Genomic DNA, 23,589 nt, shown 5'->3' with positions numbered 1-23,589 from the left:
CATTCGATTAGCCACGAACCTCATAGCGGAGGTGACGATAGATTATTTCCTCCGGGACTTTCCACGAAACCGATAGGCTACCGTTAGCGGTGCCTTCCGGTCGCTATCCACCGTTTATGGAACTCGATGTTTCAACTGGGGGAACTTGGGCGCTTGTCGAGTGATAACCTTTGCTGCTCTTTGCTAGGGGAAATTATCGGATTATACTTGCGTCTCTGGTAGGATTTATACGTTGATTCGTTCGTTGAATCGTTCGAGATTCTTCTATAATTGTGAGTTTATGATAGATGATCGATGGAAGGGGAAGATGAAGCCTACCTATTGTGTAATGGAGATTCGCGTGATATACATGTGGAGTAATCTAAATATGGAATGATTTATGCCAGTAGTAGCTAGGGTTATCGTAGATTAGGACTGGTGTAATTTAAATTTAATATTGGATTGACCCAAGGTAGGTTAAACATAAGGATATCTACATATATGTATTATATATTTAGATCCGATGAAATCCAGTTCTAACATTGGTTAGAATATTTTAGAATGTTTGCACCCTACGTGTAAGGTCCGCATAAGGAATCTAAAAGACAGCGCATCGCGATCTACGGCCCCACGTTTTTCATTGAATAAACATTTTGAAACGAGTCGCTTCGTTCGGTGATCGGACCACAGAGACGAAATCTAATGAAACTCGAAGCCGAACTGAATCCTCCTACCACCTTAAATCATAGCAACGTCTAACTACGTCAACGAGCAGATTCCGCGGATCAGTAATCGTTATTCTGGCATAGCAACCGGCCCCGCAGTTCACGCATTCAAGGATTCGATGTCGCGAGGCGGCTGGATATGTGAATCAGGTTTATAAATACATCGGCACGAGTAGAAACTCTGTTGGATCGCGAAACCGATTCGTAGAGAGGTTATCGCCGAGTCTTTACCAATCGAACCAGCACAGCGCCGGGGTGTCACGGTTCGCCGCGTAACACCACGTAAACACCCTATCTTTCTTCGTTGCGCGCGGTATTAACGGCCTGATAAAATGTGGAAAGCTCTGCCAACCGTTGCGATCAAGTAGTGGGGAACCAAGCCACAAGACGATGGAGGACACACGAGCTCTGGCTGCCATACTTCTCGCTATGAATATTCCTTACTTTCTTCTGCTTTACAATTTATTTCGATATAACAGAGAATCTTCTACGTCTTTAATCCTGCTGCATCCTGTTGATCATTTTCGACCACTGCGGGTCTACTCTAATTTAACTGAAGTATAATATAGATTCAATGGAACTTAGAATCGAAGGCATTCGTATTCGGTATAACTAAAGTTGAATGCAATTTACTAGATACAATGGAATCTAGACTCAGAGTACTCTAGATTCAATGGTACGATGCATTGTAGATTTAACAGTAGTAAGTATAGTGTAATAATGGTATCAAGCGAACTCTAGATTCACTCATGCCTATATAGGACCAATGCAATCTACATGGAGGAGATCGTAAGTGAATGAGGTAAAGTAGATCGATGCAGATAGAAATTTGCAAGTGTTCTGGAATGGTAACGGACAGCACGTCGTACTCGTTAGCGGGCAACGAATTTGCATAGAATTTTTACGAGCGACAAGCGAGTTGGACGAATAATATACGGTCTCGTGTTAATCGATACTCGGGAAGCAATAATGCAACAGGTTTTAGAAGATTGTCATTGATTTATATGTCGACTAGTTTGTTCGATTTACGATTATTTGTCAAACGATCAACGTGGAGGAAATTAGCTTGCATTTTCCTGACTCGTTTGAGTCTGTATAGTAACATAGTGGAAAGTATTTTAACTCAATGCCAGGTATATTCAGAAGAATTCGGATCGTCTATAACCGAAACCCAAAAAATAGAGCCACTCGAGTCGAGAGTAACTCGGTGTGGATATGAGAAGCTGGTTCGGATAAAGGAATGCGAATCTGATTGATTATTTCTGATCGATCCAATACAATTGTAAAAATAAGCACACGTATCGACCGAAAGTGTCACATATACGAATAAGATCATATACGTGTGATGGTGAACGATAGAGCGTAGCGCTTCCCTTCTCTCTGTGCCATCTCCTTACAGTACCCTGGATCTAGCGCAATCTGAATTCCATGTAACCTAAGTTGTGACGCAATTTACGTACACGTAGATCTAGGTGGCACAATGTAATTTACGTGGAATGGAGCCTAAGTCCGATGCATTCTAAAAGCAATGGAATGTAAAATCATCGATCTTTCTTATGTCTAAAGCGGTAGAAAAGTCTCACGATCGTTTACGATCAGAAATCCAGTTGATAGTTCTGAAAGGAGCTGTAGCAGACCGTAGTCGCATTTGTGAGGCTACCTACACGAGCGGCCCCGAGGGACCGACCGGTCTGGCCATATTAGTCCACAGAGGCCACGAGGAGGCTGACGTCACCAAGGGTCGCGTTCTCCTGCTGCGTCGACATAACGTCCTAGATGTTTCTCATCTATGGTTATGGTACCCCGTGACACACGCTGTCTTACAGTTTTCCAAAGATTTTCTCGATTTTAGTGACCACAGAGACTAGTCACGTTTGAATTGTTCCTTAAGCGGCGAGCAATGAAACATGACTCAATGGGAAGCCTTGTTAAGTATGGTTGACCTCATTTTAATTGGAAGAGTAGGTTAACCATGGAATTCCGTTGGTCTGTCCAAACTAGGAACCGTAAAACGATGTTAAACGTTTTTTATATTTAAAGGGATCACCCTTGAAAATGTTCAACGTTCGTAAACATAGAAATTTATATAATCGATTGGACGTTGCACGTTCAGGTGTAATTAGGTAAATGAATATAGAAAGAAATAAGGTACGGTTAACTGAATTTTTTGATGAATCGAAGAAGACGCAAGGCATACAACAGGAAAATTAGCCAGCAAATCGAACGGTATTCCGAGGGAACGAACCCCGCCACTAGTGGAATTTCTTCTCGACTTCCGGCTGCTTGCAACAAAGTTACCAAGACGTGACCAGTTGATTAAATCGTCGTCGTTGTCTGGTCTCTTTATGGAAGCGTTTTACGTGTCATCCTCTAATGAGTTTTTGTTAACATTGTTGGGTAAGTTTGAACACTTCGAGGTAATTAGATTCTTCGTTTAATCCTAAAAAAAACAGTTTTCAACAATAAGATAACGAGGTACAAACTACCAGAACAGCGAAAATAACTAATTTATCATTTTCTCAGTTAAGTTTTATGTACTCGCGATAGTGCGTTCTTGCGGACTCGAGCATCGTTTTAACATCGTTAAAAGATAGAAAAATAAAAAGAAAAAGTAACAATTAGAAACAAGATATTAGGTTGATGCAATATTGGTCTCTAATGGATTAATCTGAACAAAGAGCGGTGGAGTTCGTTATAGAAATTCCAAACGAACGCTTTTGCTGGCAAGGCTGTACAACGTCCTACCGATGCACGTGCAGATTTGCACGAATGAAATTCCAACACGGCGAACGTTTATGGGGGAGGGGATTGATTGTTTAAACAAGCGTTTAAGCGTTCGCGGAGGTGTCGCAAAATCTCGACTGTGTTCCGTCGAAGGCTGGCCAAGGACGGAGATCGCGACGATTCATGGAAGAGAGAGAAACGAGCAAAGCATATACATTACATATGCAGTTTGGCCGGATAGAGAGAACCTTGTTCATAAAGAACCTTTTGACCTTTGCGGAAGAGTGTCAGGTGAGCTCGTCGTGCATAGAAAAACGTAGCCAGCGTAATTTCCATTTGGTGTCGAGCTTTGCATTACGCTGCAAAAAACGGGCAAAGTCTTATTATATCCACGTGTTCGTCCGGTATTTTCATTTCCTTTGTCCTCGCATTTCCTATTTACATTTTCCCGCGCGCTGGTCTAAGACGCTTGGCAACCGACGTGTCTTCGTTCCCTTCGCGAAGAAAGAAGAAAAAGGAGATGGAAAAGAATACAGAGAGCTAGAAAGAGGAAGAAAATGATGAAAAGGAAGGCGGTAAGAAAAGTGAGGGATATCGAGCAATGGAGAGGGAAGAATGATACTATTAATATTAATACGAGGCGGTGAGCGTCAATCGAATTATGTATACGAGCTTGTTTACTCTAAGCCGTGTCTAACGAATCGATTCTTTAAGTCTTGGAAAGTTGCTTGAGAAAGACGACTTTGGCTGCATTCGTTGGACGAAAGAAACAGCCCTGGTGTTATAACACTTTTGGAATACTTATAACAGACATATGGAAGATTCAAATCTCGCGAATGTAAGTGCCAAAGTCCATAATTCGAATAACAAATGCTTTAATGATTTCTATCTGAGTACTTCGTTAAATTGTCGCGATGAATCTTTGGAGACTTCGATGAAGCGAAACGTGGAATTTCCGCCATTTTGCGCAGTTGGGGGTTGGTCCAGAGGGGATGCTGCGCACATGTACTTCCATATTATCCGCACAGAGGCAGAGCAATGCTCTGATTGGATCTACATCCCCGGTTTTAGAGGGTTGTTGCTTCCCTCTTCTTTAACCAAAAAACGAACATGGTGTATCCTCCATTTTATACCATAGTAACTGCACACAGATTCTATACAGAATATCCTTTTGCAAAGTTCTTTGATATTGCATTGATATCTCTTCTATCTTCCTAGCGACACATTATGTAACTTAATCATAACAATCCCTCCTATATCCGAAAAAATAGCTTCCATATGACGTACATAGTCCCCAAGTTATTTTGCCAAATTTCCAATTCATTGAAAATTATCAGTAAATCCCAGTTAATTGTAAAAAGTTAGAAGAATCGATCGACAGGAGAGTCAACAACCTCCTAGTTGAAAATTCTGATAAGAAGAGTTGGAATTAATCGCCGGAGCCTGAACAGGGGCGCACACAGAGATTCGGAGACGACGACTGCGCAGGATTTCTCTCTCGATGCGGCGTGTGTCGCGGTGGCGGTTGGCCAACCCCTTGAGGGCAGCGGAGGGTGGCAGAGGGTGCGGTCTCTTGCTCGTAATCAATACCGGTGTCGGCTGGCCTCGCTCCGCCGTTCTCTCGCCACCCACGCGAAATCCTGCAGACACCGGCTGCCACGCCACGAATTTTTCTCCTTGTCGTCACCGACCGTCGCCGCCACCGCCTCCCTTATCGGCTTTTGTCGTCGCGTCGTTCCCTTCACGTCGTCACGGTTTTCTACCCTCTTCCCTCGTGTGCCCAACCGCAGGTCGTTGTCGTGCAACGAAGGAGATACGCTGGTTCGTTCATCTGCTAGTTTCAATTTTTACGAACTAAGTATGTAACGAGAGCGTAAGAAACCAGAGAGTTCAACGTAGGCGAAGGCGCCACTATAAATTCAAGTTTTGAAACATCTAGATACCATGAAATCTTGGCACGACCGTATGTAGACGCCGCGGCAATCAAGTTCTTCACGGAATCTGCCAGCCACCAGAAACTTAGACGCCACCGAGTCTATAATCTTGCTGTCGTTAAAAATTTGTTTAGTAACGTTGCAATGATATCGTGATTCGCCTGCGTTGAATTCTATAGCTTGCATCGAACTAATCGATCGCTCAGGGCCATCGAAGAACACTCTCGCTACTTATCATTCTCTCTTCTATTTCTTCTTTGTTGTTCTATACAATCGTTGCCTATGCAATCATCCAAAGAAAGAACACGTGTAACGTACATATATATATATATGTTTAGATGTAAGATTTAGCGTAGTTAAATTGTCGTATAAATATAACGGATAAAGTTAGTCAGCGAGAAATAAGAGAAACGCGAACGAGCCACGGACGTTGATTCTCCTCGAGGGCGCTTCCTGAAAGGCGAGCCGTTAATCGTATAAATGATTCTCACGGGAGCATCGTAATTATACCGCGGCACATTCCTTGGCCACAGCTCCGGAGGCAGCAAACGTAAACGTAGATGCGTGAGAGTGCGTACATGCGAAACTCGGCCGCGTGTTGCTTAAATCATTAATTAGTGCCGCACGCGCTACGCTGCACTGTTGAAAACTAGAGTTTCGCACGGGGCCGCGCGTATAAATGCTGCCGCGATGATTAACTGTTGAATAATCGCGCGATTCTTCGCTGTTAGCTGTACATATTCCGCTTGGAAATCCAACATTTAATACCTTATCCTGATTTCAACCGCGTCTAAACGCACGGGTTCGATGTAAATCACGTCCTGTTTTCTTCTATTCTCGCCTCCACCGGGAGGAAAGTCTTTTAGCTAGCTAGTTGACTAGTTTGAATCGATTGACCTAACGAAGTTTTCATATTCATTACTATTTAAACGCTAGAAATAGAAATTAATGTATACTCTATCACACGATACTCCGGATCTTGGCTGGTATATAGTCGCTAGTAAATTATGATTTTCAAGGATTACTGTGCAACATCGTAGAAAGTGTTTTGACGCAAGCAGTTAAACCTGAGACGATACGTTCGGTATTCTCATGTAAGAAGTTCTATTTTCGAAAATACCAGAATTGCGAATCGGACCCTGTTCTTCTTCCCTAAATTTTGACCGTGTGATTTTTTTCACTGTCTTCACTTCGCTCGTCGAACAGATTATAGTTACTTTCTCGAATAAACGCAAGCGCATATACACGACGAAGGTAACGGCAATGGCGTCCAAATTTCTAACGAGTCATGCCATACCGCCTTACAGTTCACAAGGATGCAGCGTAGGCACGCTTACAATCGTCGACGTTACTCTCCCTCTGGCGAATCTTTCGTTTTCTTTTTATTCCTCGCGCTAAATGCGTATTCTGTTTATTCCTTACGAGTAGGAGTTAATTTTATTGTAAACAGGCTGACAGTGAAATATGCAGCAGTGCGGCGTTGCCAAATAAACGGCGCGCACAGAAAACGCTCGAAATCCCGCAGCAAACGTTTCGGATGAAAGTGGAAAAAATATGTCGCGGCGTGTTGGGGTACGGCCTCTGGGTATTTTCGTTGTCGAGTCTGCAGAATTCCTGTCTTGAAATTTTCGAAATACATATTCACGCCGCCATGTTGGATATAGAAACGACCGAAGCGCTATATCGCGAGAATCATGCTTTACCAACGGCGCAAAAATTATTTCTCTCACATGTATCTAGCCTCATCTTATGTATTATAAAGTATCTCTTTATTTTTACTCTTTTTTTATCACGACTACTTTTTATTCCGTATAATATTCGCACTTGTCATCGACGATCTGTATTGATGCCGGTTTCAAGGCGTTTTCTCTCTCTCTGTCTCTCTCTCTCTCTCTCTCTCTCTCTCTCTCTCTTGTGTTGACATTCGAATGCATTTCGCATAGTGGCTACGTATGACTCTGCTTCGACGCATCTCTGTAACTATATTCCACTGTCCGGCGATCATACCACGCTTCATTGAGATCGCACAATCTGTTGGCGCCTCCCGTTAACAAAATATCGGGTTGATGAGAATTCACTTATATTTCGTAAGCTACTGACCGGCCCTAATGAAAAACTATTCGTTGATTGACTAAATTAAGAAGATTAAAGGAATTTTTATCGAAGATCTCATTTCAAGGATCGAGGAAGGAATTACACTTGATCATCCAACAGAATACATTGACAATTGCATGTTTTATATAGAAAGAATTATGTTCATGCAATGAACTTTTGATCTATACATGTATATACATCTATACATATTTTACGAGCTTCTAAAAATAGATTTTGTGCGATTTTACCGACTGCAACGTTTTAAACATACAAAGATAAAGTAGAGATCTGACGAATTTTCTTAATATACGTATATTGATAAAAAAAGTGTAGTGATACCTACTATAATGACACATGATAAAGACAGTGAAAAGAGCATGAAAGGAAATCGATAGAGGGCGGGCAGGTTCAAATGATTGTCGTGACATTCGGGACCTGTCGTCAGAGTTTTTATTTCGCGTATTCCGCGATCGAGGCAATTGAAAGGTTGAAATGTCAGAAATTCGACGGGAATCCACGAATGTTTGTAATGTCAGTTACAAGTGACGCATTAACGCTTCCCGCGGCGCGTTCTTCACGCGAAACGATGCCAACAGGATAAATTATGCCTCGAAAAGAGAACACGTAAGTGTCTATTAGCCAGCTTCTAACCTCGATCACTTTTATTGCCAAGATTATTCCCCTTCTCTTTGCGTCTTTTTCTCTGGAACAAGAACGAACAAACGTAAAAAATAAATTAAAAAATAAAAAGTAAAAAAACTAATGGTCCGCTCGTTAACGTGGACATCTTCTCAGCAAGGCGAAAACATGGGAGCGAGACAGAAGAAAACGTATGAACGCTTACTTCAAAACTCTGGCAGACCTTTTGCCTCCGCATCAGGAGGGTCGCAAACGCAACAAGGTCGACATCCTGATTCACGCATCGAAGTATATCAAAGACCTCCATAGCCGTACAGAGGAGTTGTTTTCTGCTCATGCCTCTGAAGCGCATAGTAAGCAAATTTTTTGACGATAACTGTAACTTGTTTGTGGTTTGAGATTATCTTTTTTCATATTTTTATCATATATTTTTGATGATAGAGGAGGAATTGGCTCGTCTGAAAAAACTTGTAACTCAGCTTTTCTCTCGTACTCAACTATTATCTACTCTTCTACGAGATGCTGGTATCTCTGTGCCAGCAGAGCCAGCCCTTGAAAAGATATCTCCCCTGAAATGGTCGAATAAAATTAATGTAGAGGATGCAGAAAAGTATTTCAGCAAAATGGAAGAAGTTACGAATAATAAAGGTAATATTAGTAAATGATAAATAATTTTTTTGGCTTTAGGTGTTTGTAAAAGATATTTGATTTCAGTGAAGAATTCTGAATGCAAGCGGGAGAAGTCTGCAGAACTCAAAGTGCCTTCTAAGAGAAAATCAGTTACTTCTTCTCATTCGTCTAATAAAAAATCAATCGGAAATAGCGATATTTCTAAGGATGTGAATAGTTGTTCCTTAGAGAATCAAGAGAATCAAGTAAATTCTGCAAACAGTAATGATGATAATTCAGAGGCTACAAGCAATGCATCAGATACAAGATCCAAAGAATCAGAATGTTGTCAAACGAACACAAGTAAACATTTCTACTTAACTCTACTTTTACAACTTGTTTCAGATAACGAAAGTATGTACTTCTTACTATTTTGTTAATTAGGTTGTGACATAGCAGTCAATTGTCCAGTAAATAGCAAAACTAATGATGGTAGGTATAGAAAATATAATTACACATTAAAGTTTCTCTTACCAATTTATCATACATAATTATAAAATACTGTTTTAGCATTACAAAAGGTAGAATCTCAAAAAAAGGTAAAAAGGAAATCGAAAAAAAAGGAAGAGAAAAAGTCATTGACGCAGTGTATAAATAATTCCGTGACTAATTTGACCTCGAATACCCTCATATTATCTGGTGGTAAATTAATGCCCTTGGTAACTCCAATGACGTCGAACATAATTGTAAATACTCAGCAACAGCCAGCGAATCCCATAATCCTCGGTAACAATCAGCAAAATCAGATGATCGTGATGCAACCTTTGACAAATCGTGTACAAAACCCTGTTGTTTCCATTTGCAATCAAGCTGTGATTAATACGGTTCAGAAAGTTACGCTCAATACGGTCCCTAGTATTCGCACGAAAATGGTAGTGGATTCACAAAATTGGACATCCAATGTGAAGAACATAATCAATGCAACAAAGATAGGTGGCCACAAAGGCATATTGCCTAAGGGTAAGGAGATTACGGAAACAACGATGACATATAAAGTTCCTATTCCGGTGGTTCATAAGGAAAAAGCAGAAAAATATAAAGAACATGGATCTAAGAAGGAGATGGAAGTTAGGTTGAAGGCCAACAAAAGTCACGGTAAGGGTTCTAAAAATCAACAGCCTACAGAAACCGTTGAAGAAAAGAATGAAAAAGAGAAAGTCACAAAAAATGTTGAAGACGCAAATTCTGTGCAGAAAACTGTACTTAAACGTTCTGCAAGCACAGAAGCTGGATGTGTGGATGAATCTAGTGATAAAAAACGAAAAAGGGATGAAAACTGTGAACACAACTCAGCGAATACGGTATCTATATCGAAGTCGGATTTTGCTGTCACTTGTAAATCTATTGAAAGTTTGAAACACGTCATAGAAAAGATAGGTGAAGAAACGAATGAAGAGCAAGATAAAAGTAATTCCCTGAATGATTCTGAAGAAAATACAGAAACGAACGTAGAATGTTCCGTTTTGTTAAGTACCAGTGGTACTAATCAGGAGGATATTTCTGACTCTTCAAAATCAGCGGAGGTTCTGACATCGGATAGCATCCATTGTGAAACAAAAGGAGGTCGGGACGCATCAGTTTCGCATATAACATCCCCAGTCACTTTCTCGGACGAACACTTAAAATCTTCCAATGAAAATGTTTCAGTTTCACCTGAAACTGATTTCAACATTCCCATAAACAGTACACTGGAAAAGTCAAGCAACAATATCAGTTGCTCTGATTCTAAATCAACTTTGACAGAAGTAGCAAAAACAGTTGAAAATCCTGTGACTAAAAAGATGAAAGATGTTTGTAATCTTGATACAGAATTTGACAATCTCTTACAGGTGGCACCAAAAGAGCCAGAGGTTGTTGAGGGAACGACAACTAATTTAGAAAGTAATAAAATTATTCTAAATCTAGATACAAATACTACAACAACTTTGAAACCAGAAACAAGTACTGCAGTTCAAACTCCAGATATCACAACGCCGTCATCGTCATTGCTTCCAGTTAATATAGCGGAGGACGAATCCAAGATAGCAAAAACATCAAAGGACGAAGTATCAAAATCGTCACTATCATATAACACGGAGAATACTTTTGTACCTATTGGTAATAGAGCCGATGGTCTTCATTCTGATCTTTCAAATGATATATTTGCATCTCTTCAAGTTCCTTCCAGCTCTCACAATCCAGAATCTATATCTCCTACAGCAGCATTTTTAATGGCTTTCCCATTAGTGTCTTCGCTAAATGGTAAAACAGAAGTCTTAGAGGAGGAAATGAAAGAGGATTTCAAGTATCATAGTCAAACGCCACCCATGCTTCTACAGATCGGGGCAATGGAGCCTAACAGTTTTAAGCTAAAGGCAGCATCACCACCTCATTCCACTGCAGAAAAACGTCTAAAAGTAACATGTGAAGAAAAAAAGACTATAAATCCTCCCGTGAGCGAGACAGTGTCACCGAACATGATGGTGGAATGTACTACAACTGCGAAAGCCTTGCCCAAAGTTATAAACGACGAACCTCTCAGGGAACCTTATAAAATTGTTGTAGAAAAGTCTGCAACTTCTAGTTCTTTCTCCAATGCGACTATGTATTCTATTTCAAATGCTTCAGGTGCTACTTCAGTTATCAATACTTCAGAAACGGGAGAAAATTGTCAGAACCAACTCACAACAAATTTGAGAAATGCAATCACAAATACTACTAATGAAAATGTTGCTGTTTCTCAGATTAATACAGTCTCTATTTCAAATAAACCAGATCCAACTAATTGTCCTGTACAGGCATCAACCTGTGACACTAATGTTCGATATAGCACTTCTCAGGATTTTTTATCAAGTTACTCGACGATCGTCGAGAATAATTTGACTTTGCAACAGAATGCAAATTCTTGTACCAGTTCAGCAATTCAAGAAACGAATACATCTGGTTTGACTCAAAATGTCGTTCCAGATGTGTCCCAGGCACCACCTCTGGTTTCTCATTTGACTAATACTAACACAACAACAAATACTTCGTCCCTTCCTTTACAAACAATGCAAATGGAATATACTTCTCATACGAAGGATAAAGAATCTCATAGTTCCCGTGTTGCTTACGGGGTTCATGGTAAAGATCCTCTAGTAGATTCTAACATAGTTACCAATAATCGTTTGAACTATACTGGCCATATAGACAGAGTTCTTCCCACTCCTTCTCAGAATATCCAGCAAGAGTATTCAATGCGATCTAAAGAAGCGACTCTACCAATTCTCTCTTCACAACCTATACAGACTGTCTATGAATCACAGCCTAAAGATAGTCACGTTCTAACTACTCAACAAAATGTTCATCAGAATTACACTTCAGTTCACGAGAAAGATCATATTATTCAGAGCTCTCACAATGATTACACCATTGATCAGAATAAAAATATGCCTGGAAAGGATTCGTATTCGACAGGGAGTAATAACGCAACTACGTCCAACAGGAATCCGAGTTATCCTTCGAAGGACCCGATATCAAACTCATCCGAGGATCATTTCCAACGCAGTTATACAAAGATAAACAAGGAGTCTGATTCTTCAGGTACTAATGTCGTGAATCAGGATCAAAAATTGAACGATGTTTTGAGATCAAAAGCTCAGGAACCACAAGGTCATAGACGTGATACTAATTATAATTCTACAAAAAAGATGGATGTCGATCCGTTTGCTCAAACATTTTCCTATGGAGTGAAAGAATCTATGAGCACCCAGGCCGAGCAGAGTGTTCTGAATCAGAACACTGACAATATATATCAAAGTAAAGGGGACGAGACCCAAAATTATTCTACTTATTCTAATAAAGATACAAAGAAGATCAACACTAGTTCTTCTAATAATATAAGCAACAAACCTCTCATTCAGAATACTCCTGTTACACGTTACTCGCAACAACCGACGTCGTTCGTGGCTACGTCCAACTATGAGCAGAGTACGGTTACTGAAAATCATGCAAAATCAACGACCACCGTTGCTCATAATTCCTCCAATTTCAGCATTTTGTCTTGGACTACTTTTTCTCCTGTAGGCGGAGGGAATAATAATAATCTGGTACAATTTGAGCAGGGACCAAGTCAAACTGATAATACCGAGGCAAAAACGATATGTGAGAATTATAGTTATGTTCCCCTCCATAAAGAAAATCCAAATTTCTCCAACGTGTTGACGAACGATGTTTTTTCTGTGAATTCTACTATGGCTAATATGGACAAATCAAGAATGAAATCGGGAATGGAAACACAAAAACAGTCCTTCGTGGATCCTTCTAAAACTAGGAATATTCAGACCAATGTTCCTCCATCTAGTAAGCAAAGTCGTATGCAAAATCAAACTTCTTCCAACAACAATGATTACAACAAATTTAGCACGGAAAACAAAAACAAGTCTAAGTATGGAATGGAATCAGAGTATATTCAAAACGAATATTCCGGTATGGAACAACAATCACAACAGCAACAGCCGCATGGACCAAAGAATCATCAATCCATGGCAGCGAAGCAGGACAAGACAGTCTATCCAATGTCTAACTATGACTCTCAAGTAAACTTTGATTTGTCCGAAGTTAGCGCGCAAATGAAGTACCCTGTTGAGACTTATACAAGTTCGAATTTCAAATACCCTGACAAATCTCAGCAACAAAGTCAGAATAAATATCAACCTTTGGTCCAAGGACAGGTCCCATCTCTTCAACATGACAGCGGTACTTACAACAACGATGGGAAACATGGACAGCAACATAGTACAACAAAGTCGAAAGGAAATCAGCAACAACACGCAATTAGAGCACCTGTAAATTGGATGATGACCCCAGAGATTAAACATAATGCCAATATTGCCGATATTATTTTACCACCCATTGGAAAGGAGCTAGAATTTTGTCAAAACAATCTGTTTGCTCAAACACCATCCTACAATCAAGGAACAGCAAATCAATTTTATAACAATTACGATGTCGCGGCTCATAGTTTTTCTAATTTACCGGTCTTGCAGAGCGAGCCAAAAAGGACCTCAGAAGTGTTCTATTCCGAGGAACAACCATTCCCCTGGTCTCCCACAAAAACCAGCATTCATGTTGAACAAGCTCAACCAGTCAAGGGTATAGATCAGCATATCGTACCCTCCAGTCTTCCAACGTTGGTCGGTGATCTAGATTTAGGTACCAATATACCCGAGAAGCAGAATTTCTTATTTGGACAAGTACCTTCGAGAGTACCTTCTGATCAGAGTAAAGATTCCATCAAGGATAAAGAAGGAAATGTTGTGGGACGCGATTTTCATACTGTGTTGAATAATCAGACGGTCCAGCATCCAACAGCAGGATCCTCTTTCCTTTCAGTGAGTCAATTGGTGGAACACGAGAAAGCTGAAAAATCTCATCAGCAACACCATCAACAGCACCATCACCACCATCACCACCATCATCATCATGCTCATCAGCATCAACAACAACAACAACAACAACAAGCGAGGAAGCATCAAAGGAAAAGCAATACTAGTCCTAGAGGAAATAGTAAAAGGCAGATGGATATCCGCAAACAAGGATCAGGTAATGATCAACTACATCAAAGACACGAGGAGCAGAAATCGTCCGGGCACACTTTTCCTGAACAAGGATACCAACAGCAACAGCAGCAACAACAGCAAAAGTATCAACAGAATAACGTTCATTGGAGGAACAGGAATTGTAAGAGCAATTACACAGCCGAGGCACTGATAGGGACTAATAGTAGCGTACATGACACAAATCAAGACAAACACGCTTCGATTAAGTTCTCCACAAATTATTCACAGAACAAGTTTCAAACAAGCTTGCCCACTGCGGATGCAGTCATGCCCCTTAATTATTTCTCAAATGCGGATGATGGAAGTGGTTATGGGCAAATGGTAAACCAGAACTTTAATTCGTATACATACTCTTCTAACGCTAATATTTATCCCACTTCGAATTTTATAACTAGTATATCAAACACACCTACCAGTTACATGATGCCATTGCACGATAACACTGACTATATGGAAACGAATACCTTCTTGTTGTCAAATGTGACTGTTACCTCAACTACCACCTCTTCATCCTCGTCTACCGTGACAACCTCAACTTCAAACGTGAATACGAACGTAAAGAACCATCAACACTATGGAAAGCAGCAAAATTGTGATAAAAGGCCATATCCTACGAACGCAAAGAAAGCAAAAAGAAAAGCTCTCGATGGAACCATGCAGAACTTAGAGTTTCCTTTGTCTGGTATCAATTCACCCCTAGAGGATTATCATCACTCTACTACATTTCTACCGCCGCCACCACCGCCACACGCTAGCCCCCTTTATCAGAATCACACACAGACAAATGTATATACCAAAGCGGTAAATGGTCTACCACCGCCACCACCTGTAGCTGGTCCTCAGGGTGTACCTGCAGTAGCAACAGCTGGGTTTCCAATGAATCCAAACATGCCAAGAGGAGGCATCGTTGCCGGCAATCATATGACTATGAGTCATCATCCTTCTGGCACGAGTTTAACCAACTTCAATTTAAGTACCATTTTCCCAGAGATGAATGACAAAGTATGTGGACCTTTTGTTCACTCTAATCCTTTGTTCTCAAATTGTCCATAAAATAATGTTCTAATGATAATATTAAACTCGTAATCAAGGGATGGACCCTTTAAAATGATTGAAGGTGAGAAATAAAAAGATGGGTACAAAGGATTAGAATTGATGTTTTACTGCTTAGAGTAGCACATTGGATAACTGTTTAGCTTATTTGTTAGATCACTGGATATAAACCACCAAATGGTATACCACCTGGCTTGTCGCAGCCGCCAAATCAGTCTGCAACTTATGCACAGAGGACTAATTATACAACGAATCCTCTCTGCCATTTACCACAGGTTTGTTTAATAACCAAAGAATTTAGTAATCCCTGTGAGTTAAAATTAAACAGGAGCGTTGTCTTCAGGTGTCGGAAGAAAGTCAATTTGGTAATAGCGTTCCTCCTCCTCCTCCTCCACCTCCTCCTGGAGTGATTCATTACAAAAATGTATGATTATGTAAGTATGAATGTAATGTAGTGTATCATACTTACATTATCATTACGACATTGTATGGATGATGATGTAAGTTTGAGAAATTACACATTAACCATTCTATTATTGTACATATGTAAATAATCGTGTAATTGATTAAATTAAAAGAGGTTGATAAATATTTGCGATATGTTTGATTTTGTATTACATTATAAGGTGAATGATAAATGATATTAAAAATGAGTTTACAAATAACTTGTAACAGCGCAAATTTTGCATTTTATTGTATATTTTGTTACAATTTGAAAACGTTGTCAAGTTTATTTCACATTAATTCGTTAAAAGAGGATTTCATCGAATTTTATATAAAAATTGACACACTGTTGGTAAATATATATTATTTATTACTATAATCTTGTGATTTATCTCAATTATAAAGGAATAATATAGGAAACCAGTATCACAGCGTATATTCCTAGCTAAACCACTTTCACGCTGCATTATCTAATGTCTTTGGTAGGCGGCTTCAGTGGAATCTTTCCAAAAATAAATTTCTCAGCCATGTACATGTTCTTCTCGTCGTCTGTTAGTTGATTGTCTAACGAATAAATGTTGTCGTCAATAATGGTTGCCGTCAGCGTTACTCCGAATGTCGATTTTCCAAACGGTTCGTGCGTAGACGTAGCAGTACTAGAAGTTTGATTTTGAGCAAAAGTACCAAATGGGGAAGTAATTTGTTGTTGCTGCGGTGTAAACGAATTTGTGGTTGTAGCTGTAGACGTAACGCTCGTAGAACTAAATGGTGAGCTCGTTATATCGCTAAATATCGTCGATGTGAAAGGAGAAGTGGTGGTACTAGGTGTACCAAAAGTAACTCCGGTATTTGTAGTACCAAACGGTGTGCTAGAGGAAGTAGCTGTAGTAGCAAAAGTGCCACCCGCAGTTTCCGTAGCCATCCCAAACGTAGGCTTCGAGAAGACTGCCGTACTGGTGGTTTCAAATTGCGAGGTTGCGGTAGCGAAAGGACTCGTAGTTGTTGAAGGTGTTGCGCTAAATGGCGAAGTACTGGAAGTGGACATAGAGGGTGTGGTACCCTGAGCATTTCCAAATAGATTTACGGAAGATGTAGAAGTGGTAACGCCAAAAGCGTTTGTAGGCTGTGCCGAACTGAAGGCAGGTGTCGTGGTATTGGATCCGCCGAAAATACTACCAGAATTTCCAAATGCCGGTTTCTCGCCAAATATCGAACTGGGATTGTTTCCAAAGGTTGCTGAAGCACCAAATACTGGTGCTCCCCCAAATGCAGGTGTTTCAGACTGCGAGAATATGCCTGAACTGAAGGTTCCGGTGGATGGAGTTGATCCGAAGATGGAGTTAGTCGTCTGCAAATTTGAAGAGCCGCCAAACAGATTAGCAGTAGAAGTTTTAGCTCCGGCAAATACAGAAGCATTAGATTGAGAAGAAGTGCCACTGAATAAAGAGGGAGAAGATGTTGCTCCGCTATTGAATACTGATATGGGCGCCTGGGACGTTTCATGCCTGGCGAAAACATTGTTCACTGGATTGCCGGTTCCGAATATGCTAGGCTGCCCGAAAACGGGTTGGGAAGCTCCACCGCCAAAAATCGAGCCGGACGACCCAAAAGTCTGCGTGTTTTGTCCTGCATTAAATGTAGAAGTGTTTGTAATCCCACCAAATACAGTATTAGTGCTGGTACCACCACCAAACACTCCTAAATTACTGCCAAAAGTTGGTGTACTACCAAATACAGAATTTGAAGTTGTAGGTGTTCTCCCAAAGATTGATGTATTACTGGTGGGCGGGAAACCACCGCTGAATGGATTGCTCTGAGTTCCAAATGTCTTGTTTCCAAATACATTGGAGGATGGAGTACTGCTTGGAAGTCCAAGTTGAGGAGTTGCAAAAGTAAAACTAGAGGATTTCCCAGATGTATTATCATTCCTGGCATTCTTATGTCCTGTACCTAAAATCTCTTTCTAGAAGATAAAAATACTTTGAATTATATTTATAAAGACCAATATTAATTTTTTATGATGTTACATACAAGCTTAGTTAGTGTTTCACGGGTAGGATTCTTGAAAGCTTCTCTTTTTGCCTTCATATCTGTACACAGTTGTTGGAAATGTAATTTCTGAAAGAAATATAAAAACACAGATCTTGCAAGAATTCATAACTTTATAACAAACAAAAATAATTATGTATACTAACTGCCTGATCTACCATCCCATTATTTTGAGCTTGGTACATCTCCCATCGAACTTCTTCCGGAGACAAATCTTCCATGCCAGGAATACACGGTTTGTCCTTAAATGGTGCAAAACATGATAGTAACCATTGTCTTCCTCTTTCTGCATTGAGCATTTCTTTTGCAACCAACACGCTTGATTTACGATAATAATTAAATTAATTCCATACTTTGGCATTCTTTGTTAAATAATTTTATGATACTTACGCAATATATTCATCCTCATTGTAAGAGTCAACTTTGTTATTACCTCCTATAGAACGATGTTTAAAATGTTTAAACATCAAAGAAAGAAAAGTATAATTTTCTGTACCATATAAACTTTATATCTTACCAAAAGTATTTATATGTTCGAATTGACAATATTGTCCAAATCGACAATTTCCTTGTCGATAGTATTTACAAACAACCATCTTGCATGTGGTTCAATCCATTTAATCTTATTGTGTATTCCTTGTGATATCGATAATTCTATTCACTTATGCACGCACACAAATCTGAAGTGTTGGTTCTGTGATCTACACCAGAGGACGTGATTATTTCGATTCAACCTGTGAACTTAAATTCTGATTTTATAAAACCTAGCTCTCTACATGATACAGGATATCAATCTTCGGAGACAAATATTCGAATGTAAAACGTTAATTTCTATAATTCTGGTTTACTTTTTATAATTGAAAGCATTTATCCTTTAAATCTAGTAATTTTTATAGTCAACCACGTGGTTGATCAGTTACAATTAGTTCTGGTTACAATCAGTTAGAGCTTTGCAATATCCTAAACTTTTATGATATTGATATCCTAACAGAAGAGTAATATACATTACATCTGTAATAAAAAGTTAGAAATATTTGAAAGAGCAATTTAAGCGAATGATAATTTTATTTGATTAGTGACAAGAATATCATTTGATTCTTCATATTGTATAGAATTTAGCAATAGCAGGTAATAGTTATCAGTTAACGCATCTAATTACACATATTATAGGAATGCAGACGTATGTGCAAAAGTATCACGATGATTCATCGTACATTTAATTAAATTTGTTGATACGATCTGCGTTTGTTTCAGTAAGAATTCGTAAATTTAAAATACATAAGAAAATATAAAAATGCAGTCATTCTTTTGTTGGAGTGTACATTAGAAAGAGAATTAACACATCTCCAATTGGAAGAAGCAGAATTTTGAAATTTGGATTTGTAGAAATGTGAACTAAATAAAATTGCTAAGGAAATCATAGACATCTAGCGGCAGCAGATGAAACTATTAGCGATAGGAGGATGCCCCTCCCTAAGGAGATGGCCCCCCCAGCGTATCTCACCGCCTGCCACCATTGTTACGTCCGGATTTTAGATTTCGGTATCTGTGATGAGACAATTTCATAGTTTTATAAGAATGTATTTGTAATTTACAAGTGATAGCATTTATTGTTTTCTAAAGTCTACGTTGGAGGTGTCGTTATTAGCTGCGGTATAGCCGTAGTCGGATAATGGTAAGAGCTATTTTTTAATGTCCGAGAAATAGGTTATATAGTAACTTGTGCCTATCGAAATGATAAAATTCTTTATCAGTCAAGCCGGATGGCTTCGTATCTAATTTCTGTTTACTGTTTGATATATTTTTTCTCGACCATTACTAACTTAAATAACAAATATAATTTTATATTGAGCAATGAAAAAGACTTAAATTTCGTCTATGTGTTAGCAATGACTTTTGGATTTTTTAATAACTTTACAAGTTACTTACCGTTGATACGTTTGTTACAGTCAGGAACGCTAAAACCTTACCTGGCAGCAGTGAGGAGAACACTTACTGCTGCTATGTGTTTAGAGAACTTCTCCTCTCAAATAGTTGAGAAACATAATAAACCTGAAGTTGAAGTGCGAGCTAGTAAAGAACTTCTGCTGACACCAATATTAATAAGCAGAAATGACAAGGAGAAAGTATTGATCGAATCAAGTATAAACAGTATGAGAATAAGTATTGCTGTAAAACAGGCTGATGATCTAGAAAAGCTACTATGTCATAACTTCACAAGATTTATGACAATGAGGGCAGAACACTTTATTATTCTCAGGAGAAAGCCAATAGAGGTAAATATTATTATATATGTCAAACATTAATAATACAAGAAACAAATAATCAATGTTTGTAATATTCATTATTCTATAGGGTTATGATATTAGTTTTTTAATTACAAACATCCATGTAGAGCAAATGTACAAACACAAGATCGTAGACTTTGTGATTTATTTCATGGAAGAAATTGACAGAGAGATCAGTGAGATGAAATTGTCAATGAATGCAAGAGCTCGCATTTGTGCAGAAGAATTTCTAAAAAGGGTCAGTATCTATGGATATAATAGATGGAAAGATATGTATGAAAATTGTCAAAATATTGCTTTTGATTTCAGTTTTAATTTTACGGACACGACGTGTTAGCAACATAGCAATAATCACAAATGCCAGGTCACTAAAGGTAATAGTGCCCATAAATCAATCTGGTTAATACATAGCCAGAGGATATTTTAACGGATTAATATCTTAAATTGACTCCAAACGCTCCTTAATCCAGACACGCCAATCCCTACTATCGTCCGTTTTTGAAAACAAATTCATTTGAATATGAATATACATTTATCGACTAATCACTGTCATCTCCAGCTGTGTGTGTAACGAATAACAAGTCTGATGTACATGTAAGTACCTTAACGGTATTAAATTCTGCACGCGCAGTCCGCGAACGATAACTGCGAGCATACTCGCGATCGTGCGTTTCTTCCTCCCAAAAAGAGGGAAGTTGAAACACTTAATGGTGGTGTATGAGTAAAGCGTGCAATTCTTTTTTGCATTTATAAAGTTCTATTTATCTTACGAAACACTGTATCCATATGATTTAATACTAATGTAAATACAAATAAACGAGAAGAATCGTAAGGCCGTAAATCGTCCCGTACCTCCAGCATCCAGAAGATTAAGTCCTCCTAGTGTATAATGTTATTTAAATAATAGTAATAATAATATATGTATTATTATGTAGTAATGTAATTGTAAAAAAGAAATATTATTTGGTAATAAGTTTGTATTTATGAAATTCTAAGAGTATAGTATCAATTTTCAGTTTTGGTATTTTAAGTGCAAACACATATAAGTTTGATTTTCGAAAATAGTATTAGATATTAGACTATTTATTTGCTATTCATCGCTAATTATTTTGCATCAACTGTGTTGACCTATAGGCTTTATATTTCTAAGCTTATTTATAGACAATATAGACAATATTCAATATTTATATTATTAATTACATTTTACTTCAAAGATATTTATTAGTTAAATTTCTAAGGTTTTTGATACTTCTAAAAACGAATTTGTTAAGCTGAACTATATAACAATTTAAATCTCTTTAATTTTAAAACTTATCGCCAGAAGATCGTATCGTCTTCCGAAAAGCGCCTTAAAGCCTGCAACACGTTGAGCAAGGAACGAGGGCCCCTACGAACTGTGGAATCCATCACGTTCGCGGCGGCTCCTCTTTCTACGGGGAAGGGTGCCCCGATGGAGCTCAGTCGCTCGCCGATACCATTCACCAGTAGCAGTTCGCGAGTTTTCCGGCCACCAACCGGCGATCTCCTCGCGCGGTACGATCGCTTCTTCCTTCGCCACGCGACGGTAAAAGTGACGTCGTTTCTGGACGTAACAATTAACGGTTAACAATTGACACAAACTTTCATAAAATCTGCATCACTAGTGATCAGCGAGTATCTTCGATAAGATTAATATAAAATGAAGAATAATAAATAAGATGCGTCATTTGTCTTCTAATGTTATCGACATGAAACGATTATCGTCGAATTGAACGAAGAATATTTTAGAAAAGAAAGATCATAGAGAAATCAAACTCGGGGAATCGAAAAATGGAGAAAAATAAAGTTTTCCCGCGTGAAGAATCGTAAAACGTAGATGGACGATCTTGCAGCCAGCCAAAAGCTAAAACGATCTCCGCAAAAGCTGGTGAACGAGAGGCCAGCCTCCGAATCCTCCTGTAGTCAGACGAAAGTTTTAAGCCGTGTCGTCTCACGACTAGTTACGAACTTTTCCTCTGCGTTGGGCGAGGGTAGTTTTAAGGGGGCACGTAATCTCGTTTCGCTTTGGCCGCGATTTTGAGATTACCGCGTTCCAGCCGTCGCTATTTTTGAGGGGTGGCGCGGGTGGAAGATTGTTGACAAACTTCCGTATCGCGTGGGGGCGTCGTTTCTGCCTCTATATGGTGTAATCGGGGTATTAGTTAACGTTGATCCCCTCGAAATACCCTCCGTTCTCCATGTTGATCACGGAGAAAGGGGAGGAGCTATGGCTAGAGGAGACCTTCGAGTCCCACAGCGCTAATTCCTAACGATCGCCCAAAAATACACAGCGCAGAGAGACGCAGAGAAAGAGAGGACTGGCTGCATAGATAGCTGGCAAAGAAGAGTGCCGAGGAAGAGGCAGGTAGAAACGAAAACGAGCCGGATAAATAGAGGCTTACGAATTACGGGTCTTCTGAGCTTCTCCTACTTGTTCATCCTTCGCTTCCCCCTACTCTGTCTTTTCTTCTCTTTCTCACTTTCTCTCACTCCTTTTCTCTTTCGATTCAACCTTGTTTCTTTCTTTTTTTCGTTTCGATCTCTGTTAAATTACATGATTTAATTAATCCATTAACGATTGAGATGAAAAGTAGTAGGTAAAAGTTGTGTGAACGCAACATTTTGTCAAGACAGATAGACTGGCGACCTAAGAAAGATCTCCACGGCAGAAAGAAAAATCGTTTATCATATCAAAATTATAAAATTTACCTGGAAGAAGGAACAGAGATGAGAGAATATTAGATTATTCTTTAGAATTCATTTTCATAACTACAATGTTCGAAAACAGAATTTAATAGGCTAAGATAACTGAAAAAATATTGCAAATGAAATGTCACGTTAACGAAACATTGATCTTTAAAGGATTAAAACTTATTTCTCTATGATTATTTGCTGATATATGTATAAGTTGAAATTGTGAGGTTTGGTGGTCTGACTGGATAGACTCATTCTACTTGACGATGTTTCGCTACTTCCTTCGGTAAATATTCCTAGCTACTTCGGCAAGTTTGCCCTAATCTGAGTTTGATTAAATGTAGTTCCGTGCTAGAGTTGCTCTGGTTTCTCCGATATATTTCTATTTTTTCCGTGAATGTAATTCGTATTTGTTCTGCATAGACTTATTTTACGTAACTTCTGTTATTTTATTTCGCCAAACATTCTGTCATAGATGTCGTCATGAACTAGATCAACTTTTTCCACTTAACTATTTTCTCAAACAAATACGCAAATATCCGAGTTTATTTTGTTGTCCCCATTAAATTCTTTTTTTCGTGTTCGACTCGATTGTTGCAGACCTCCGTCTAAACTCAATCTTCTACCACTTCCGGTTTCCGTCCTTCAATTTGTCGTCTCCCTTTCTATTTATCAGCTCGCGCTCTAATTCTTCTTCTTT

At 39.1% G+C, this 23,589-nt stretch overlaps 3 protein-coding genes across 8 annotated transcripts; 2 read left to right on the top strand and 1 right to left on the bottom strand.

Moving 5' to 3' along the window:
• Positions 1-7,855: 7,855 nt before the first annotated feature.
• Positions 7,856-15,987, top strand: LOC100649781 (serine-rich adhesin for platelets-like). Of its 4 annotated transcripts, none has more exons than XR_007225779.1 (8): positions 7,856-8,080; positions 8,252-8,448; positions 8,537-8,743; positions 8,810-9,067; positions 9,149-9,196; positions 9,275-15,460; positions 15,552-15,671; positions 15,740-15,804. XR_007225779.1 is itself a non-coding variant. In XM_012314408.3 (8 exons), exons 1-8 carry the CDS (start codon positions 8,061-8,063, stop codon positions 15,824-15,826), a joined length of 7,008 nt encoding a protein of 2,335 aa, XP_012169798.2. In that variant the 5' UTR covers positions 7,857-8,060; the 3' UTR covers positions 15,827-15,987. The 4 variants fall into 4 exon arrangements, 3 of the variants coding, with proteins under 3 accessions (XP_048266200.1, XP_048266199.1, XP_012169798.2); XM_012314408.3 differs by having other exon boundaries at positions 7,857-8,080; positions 9,275-15,345; positions 15,740-15,987; XM_048410243.1 differs by having other exon boundaries at positions 8,256-8,448; positions 9,275-15,345; positions 15,552-15,987.
• A 71-nt stretch (positions 15,988-16,058) lies between these two features.
• On the bottom strand, positions 16,059-18,679 carry LOC100646121 (nuclear pore complex protein DDB_G0274915). 3 transcript variants are annotated; one of them, XM_012314409.3, is made up of 6 exons: positions 18,407-18,669; positions 18,280-18,325; positions 18,036-18,207; positions 17,872-17,958; positions 17,569-17,803; positions 16,059-17,466 (listed from the first exon to the last, which is right to left on the bottom strand). In XM_012314409.3, exons 1-6 carry the CDS (start codon positions 18,483-18,485, stop codon positions 16,307-16,309), a joined length of 1,779 nt encoding a protein of 592 aa, XP_012169799.1. In that variant the 5' UTR covers positions 18,486-18,669; the 3' UTR covers positions 16,059-16,306. The 3 variants fall into 3 exon arrangements, with proteins under 3 accessions (XP_012169799.1, XP_003399404.1, XP_012169800.1); XM_003399356.4 differs by having other exon boundaries at positions 16,059-17,803; positions 18,407-18,679; XM_012314410.3 differs by having other exon boundaries at positions 16,059-17,803; positions 18,036-18,131; positions 18,407-18,503.
• A 682-nt stretch (positions 18,680-19,361) lies between these two features.
• LOC100646001 (actin-related protein 2/3 complex subunit 4) lies at positions 19,362-21,009 on the top strand. Its single transcript, XM_003399355.4, has 4 exons — positions 19,362-19,564; positions 19,839-20,165; positions 20,245-20,415; positions 20,487-21,009. The coding sequence occupies exons 1-4, from the start codon at positions 19,562-19,564 to the stop codon at positions 20,490-20,492; spliced, it is 507 nt and encodes a 168-aa protein (XP_003399403.1). The 5' UTR covers positions 19,362-19,561; the 3' UTR covers positions 20,493-21,009.
• Positions 21,010-23,589: the final 2,580 nt, after the last annotated feature.

The sequence above is a fragment of the Bombus terrestris genome, chromosome 11, assembly GCF_910591885.1.
Source record: "Bombus terrestris chromosome 11, iyBomTerr1.2, whole genome shotgun sequence".
NCBI classification, from domain to species: Eukaryota; Metazoa; Arthropoda; class Insecta; order Hymenoptera; family Apidae; genus Bombus; species Bombus terrestris.
This window is presented reverse-complemented; position numbering and strand designations above follow the sequence as displayed.